General features: G+C 30.8%; 1 protein-coding gene across 1 annotated transcript; it reads left to right on the top strand.

The window, feature by feature from the left end:
• Positions 1–491: 491 nt before the first annotated feature.
• Positions 492–2,565, top strand: LOC120092203 (cytochrome P450 734A6-like). Its single transcript, XM_039050441.2, has 4 exons — positions 492–1,114; positions 1,270–1,514; positions 1,597–1,966; positions 2,051–2,565. The coding sequence occupies exons 1-4, from the start codon at positions 632–634 to the stop codon at positions 2,468–2,470; spliced, it is 1,518 nt and encodes a 505-aa protein (XP_038906369.1). The 5' UTR covers positions 492–631; the 3' UTR covers positions 2,471–2,565.
• Positions 2,566–5,716: the final 3,151 nt, after the last annotated feature.

Genomic DNA, 5,716 nt, shown 5'->3' with positions numbered 1-5,716 from the left:
TTTTTAATTGGTTAAGAAATTAGTATATTTTTTTAGAAAAGGTAAATCTAAAAACTGCTTTCACATGTTAGTTAAAATTTGAAAAGTGAGTTTCTTAGATTAATTAATAATTTAATTTGCAAAACAATAAAGATAATTAGGACTTTTCGTAAATCACTTTCTACGACTGTAAACGAAATCCGAAACAGAAACTAAATTTTATTAGGTCCATTGAAATTTGTTTGTAAAGAGGGAAAATGCCAGCAAAAGTTCTTCGTGGAGAGCTCCAACTTCACCATTGTGTTAGCGTTAAAGTCAACCATTACTCCAAAATTCATATCACCATCTAAATATTAAAATATTAAAGTAATTAAGGTTAAACATTCAAAATATTATGAATTTATTGAAATCATTGCGGATATTAAATATAGTTCTGTTGTATACTTTAGTCAAAAAAATAACTTTTTTCTTATGGATGACTCAAAGTGGAAGTGGTTGCAAGTTGCAATAAGTGGTTTTCGTGGAAGTCTAAAATTGTGTGCCATTAAGATCTTAAACACTATAAATATTGGTTGAGGAGCAACCAAAAATCCAATCACAAACCTTCCATTACTTCTCTAATTAAGCATTTATTGAATCTCCAAATATTCCAATGTATACTCTTGCCGTTTTCGTTCTTCTATTTCTTGCAATTCTCTTCAAATTTTTGTACTCCAATTTATGGGTTCCATGGAGAATTCAAGTCCACTTTCGAAAACAAGGAATAGTAGGACCTTCCTACCGTCCGGTCATCGGAAACGCCACCGATATCCGCCGTCTATACAAGGAAGCGAATGCAAAGGCAATTCCGCTAACTCATGATATAGTGTGTCGGGTGCTGCCTTATATTCACCGATGGTCCGAGGAGTATGGCAAGATGTTTGTGTATTGGTTCGGGTCGAAGCCGAGACTGGCGATATCCGACCCAGAAATGATCAAGGAAGTGCTTGCGAATACGGGTGGGCCTTTTAGAAAGGTCGGGTTCACTCCGGTTTCCAAGTTGCTCTTCGGAGAAGGACTTGTCGGACTCGAGGGGGACCAATGGGTCGTCCATCGGAGAATCGCTAACCAGGCTTTCACTATCGAGCGTGTCAAGGTTTAATAACGAATCTATTTAAGTTCAGTTTTTATCACACTGACATTGATATGACTAATAGACAGTGAGATTTGGTTGAAAATAACCCTTTAATTTTTCTTTTACATTAAAAATTATGTTAAAATATTTAATTAAAAAAAGGTCACAATTGACAGGGATGGTTACCAGAGATTGCGTTGAGTGTTAATAATGTGTTGGAGAAATGGGAAGAAATGAAAGGAGGAATGGAAGAGTTTGAATTAGATGTTCATAAACAACTTCGTCTTATGACGGCAGACGTAATTTCAAGAACTGCTTTTGGAAGCAATTTTGAAGAAGGCAAACGCATTTTCAATTTGCAAGAACAACAAATGCATCATTTTCTCCAAGCTGTCTCAAGTGTTTATATTCCTGGCTACAGGTTCATCATTTTCCTAATTTCTAATTTCTTTGTCCTTGTTTGGTAACAATTGATATTAAATTTCACTTGTAAACACACACAGATTTTTACCAACCAAGACGAACAGAGAGAGGAATAGGCTAGAAAATGAAACTCGTGCATCAATAAAAGCACTAGTTGAAAGAGAGAAAAACAGCAAAGAAAAGGAAAACTCAACTAATCTACTCAGCCTCTTATTGTCATCATACAAGAACCAAAATGGGGAAATAGAAACACTTGGAGTGGAGGAAGTCGTAAATGAATGCAAGACATTCTATTTTGCAGGAATGGAAACAACGGCCAATCTTTTAACTTGGGCCCTTTTACTACTAGCAGAGCATCAAGAATGGCAAGATCGAGCTAGAGAAGAAGTCATCAATGTCTGTGGCCACAAGACACCGCCTGGCGCTGATAATTTAACCGAACTTAAACTAGTAAGTGTTGAATCACCATTCAACTCATAAACTTAAACAAATATGAGAGACGATGAGTGTTTAATGATGCATATGTTTTGACAGGTGGGCATGATAGTCAACGAAACGCTTCGACTTTATCCTCCAGCGGTGATGATGATGCGGCGAACAACGAAACGACTGACGCTAGGAAAGGTCGACGTTCCAGAAGGTACACAACTTCAACTTTCGATAGTTGCAATCCACCATGATAAAGAACTTTGGGGAGAAGATGCAAGTAGCTTCAACCCTATGAGATTTAGTGAGCCTAGGAAACATCTAGCTTCATTTCTGCCATTTGGGTTGGGTCCAAGAATCTGTGTAGGACAACATTTAGCTCTGATTGAGGCCAAAGTTGCATTGGCTATGATAATTCAACGATTCTCTTTTACGGTTTCTTCGACCTATACACATGCCCCTATGATGTTTGTAAGCTTAAACCCTCAGTTTGGTGTTCAGCTCCTCGTTAGGAGCTTATGGAATTGATTATGTATTGTCTCTATTCAAATAATTACCTTGGAAATAACTCGATTTCTCTTCTACTTATTTTCCTTAATGAATAATTACTTGTTTGAAACTCACTCATTTTTGTCTCTATACATTTTAGATTATTATTGATTTGTTTTTTTTTTTTTTTCTTTTGGGTTAATTTCAATTTTTCTTAGTTATAACCATAGACTCTATAAATTGTTTCACCCTCAAACTTTAAATTGTAAGATTTGGATCTTCAAACTTTTATAAATGTTAAAATTGAACCCCACATGATAAAAACTAAACCCTCAAACATATATAATTATTACAATTTCTAAAATTATGTAAGTATGAGATTCCAATTTTAACACTTGTATAAATTTGATAGCTCAATTTTTATCGTTTAAAATTTGAAGGTATAATTGCGGCTATCCACGTCAGAAGTGGATTTTGCCTTTTTTTTTCCTTTAAGTTGAAGATTCGGTCCTCATTGGTAAGTTATTATTTAAGGTATTTTTCTAACTAATGAATTAAAACTTATTGGTACTAAAAAGGAAATAGAATTAAAACTGATAATTTTCCTTTAAGTCAACCATCCAATTTTATACCCTTATATTCTGTTGTAATTATAAAAAATAAAATCACCTTTTAAAGTTGGAAACTTAGCAAGTCATCAACTTGATTTGTTTTTTGTTTTTTGTTTTTTTTTTTAATAAACAAATATGAAAATTGGAAAGTAACGAAACCAATACATTAACATCATTTCAAGTGATTCTCCCCTTGATTTTTCAAACCAATTAAAATACTATATTAAATATAGTACTTAAAAAATATTATGAGTTAAAATTTCAATCTATCAAGCAGTTTAAATATAGTTTTGTATAGCTTAGTCAAAATTTGATCACCAAATGTATGTTAGATTCAAATTTTAAAATATTAGAAGAGAATACCTATTGCACGTTACACGATTATACAAACAATTTTACAGCATTCCACATAATATCAAACTGGAGTAAATACATAAGAAAAAGAACAACAAAAGGTTGGTTACCTAGTTCAATGAATACTACCTATATCCAAAGGGCAGAATGTCCAAGAAGATAACTTCACTAATATAAATGATGAGCAATTACAACTTAGTATTTATTTGTAACTACAAATTGATTACAGCGATTCCCTGTAGAGCTTAATCACTTAACTATTCATCTATGCTCTCCCTAGATGTAAGACTCCCTCTCTTGGTGATTTAGGCTCTTTCTAAGTATTAATATCAGTGAAAGACTTCTTAGGCTCCTCCTAAGATCAAGACTCCTTCTTCACAAGACTTAAGCTCCCCTTAAGCCATGATACTTCCTCTCACTAGAACTTTATCTTTCTCTCTCAACCGAAGACCACTTCAATTGAATTGCTTAGGATCTCCCTAAGCTTGAGAATCCTTTCTCAAGAAGTCTATTGATGAAGCGTACAACCAACGTGAAGTATGTCTCTACCCTTACAGCACAAACAAAATGGGCATTCCATGACACATGAAAAGTAGTAAATTTGGAGAGGAAAGAGAAAAAAGTCATTAAAGATCAAAAACATGCGATTTTTTACGAAGAAAAAAATGGAGTTTTTCAGATTTTCAAAATTTATGACAGTTTTTTTGTGTCATTAATTAATAACTAAAAAAAATAGTCATAAATATAGGAAAATGAAAAAGGCGCGATTTTGGTGCGAAAAGACGGAAAATTTCGAATTTTTTTACTATCATGACAAGTTTTCACGTCACCAATTTATGACTAGAATTAACGGTCGGACGGTTCTTTAGAGTCATTAAATTGGAAAAAAAAACAGGTTTGGAGGGAAAAATAAGAATTTTGAAGACTTCTATCACTTTTTTAATGTCATATATTTATGACTTGAATTGATTATCATTAAAGAGTAATGGACAGAAAAATTAGTTAATAAATTTTAAATTAGAAAAATATTAATAGCGCTTAATAAATTTTAATTTTATTAGAAACTTTTGTAATTTAATTATATAAATCAAAGTAGACGAAGACTTACCCTTCAATTAGGATTGAACTTGAAATAATAAAAATATATCTTGAGAAAACTTTTGTCAGGAGTATATGTATTCAAATTTTAATCGATTCAATTTTCTATGAATTATTGTTCTCATACTTTTATCAAATAATTTCGATTAAAGAAAATTAGTTGAAATTTCCATTAATCAAATATAATTTAAAATAAATATATGACAATTATTTTGATCTTGATTTTTGCCCCTTTTATTTTGTTGGGTTTTTCTGATAGAAAAATACCGATTAGTGTCCTGATATCTTCCTTTAAATTTGAAAAGGAAATGCACGATCTCAACCAACTCTTTCTTGATTTTTGTTTGTAACATCTCGAATTTAAGATAAATAATTTTATGTGAATTTAAATTGATAAAATATTTGAAAGGATTTAATTTATCTTGAAGTATTATTTTTTATGTTCCCGTATTAATTTTAGTTTTTGGAGCCAAAATTAAGATTATTTGAGAAATTGGTTGATTTATATTTATTTGATAAGTGATTTGATTTTAGAGTTAATTTATTGAAAGAATATTTGAGATAATGGGATGATTCTGAGTAATTTGAGATTTTATCTCCCTTTAATTTTGAGATTTGAGGGCTAAATTAAGTTATTTTGAAAAGAAAAATTGGAATTTAAATTAAAAGATTTGAAAATTTGGGATTTTGGGAAAAGATATGAGTATATATAGATTAAGTTAATTTAGAGTTAGGGTTTTGAGTTATTATACAGAGAGATATATATATGAAAAGAAAGGAATTTCTTTTTAAGACTCAATTTAAAATTTCCCTGTTGATTTTTTCTAGAAGGTTAAAAGTTTCAAAATATTAATATTCAGAATTAGGACTTTGAATATAATTCTGTATATTTCTCAGTCAAAATTACTTGATTTCTATGGATGACTAAAAGTCGTTGGTGCCAATAATCTTTGTGTGAGTCTTTAAACGCATTTTTTTTTTTTTTTTTTAATTTGCAATAACAGCAAAATGCATCATAAGTGCGTTTATATTCCTGGCTTGAGGTTTAAGGATTTTTTTTTGTACCACTTTAATTTATAAATAAGTTTTAAGAATAAAAGTTAGTTTTTTAAACTACTTGTTTTAGTTTTAAAAATCAAGGAAGAAAAACATAAATTTTGTTTAGACTGACTTTTTAAGTGCTTAAAAAAGTGTTTTTAAACACTAAAAAAAATCAATCTAA

The sequence above is a fragment of the Benincasa hispida genome, chromosome 9 (genome assembly GCF_027475165.1).
Source record: "Benincasa hispida cultivar pf3 chromosome 9, pf3_genome.v1.1, whole genome shotgun sequence".
NCBI lineage: Eukaryota > Viridiplantae > Streptophyta > Magnoliopsida > Cucurbitales > Cucurbitaceae > Benincasa > Benincasa hispida.
This window is presented reverse-complemented; position numbering and strand designations above follow the sequence as displayed.

Coding starts and splice junctions, on each gene's coding strand:
- LOC120092203 (XM_039050441.2), top strand. CDS start 632: ATGTATACTCTTGCCGTTTTCGTTCTTCTATTTCTTGCAATTCTCTTC. Junction 1,515..1,596: donor GTTTATATTCCTGGCTACAG/GTTCATCATTTT, acceptor AAACACACACAG/ATTTTTACCAACCAAGACGA. Junction 1,967..2,050: donor ATTTAACCGAACTTAAACTA/GTAAGTGTTGAA, acceptor ATGTTTTGACAG/GTGGGCATGATAGTCAACGA.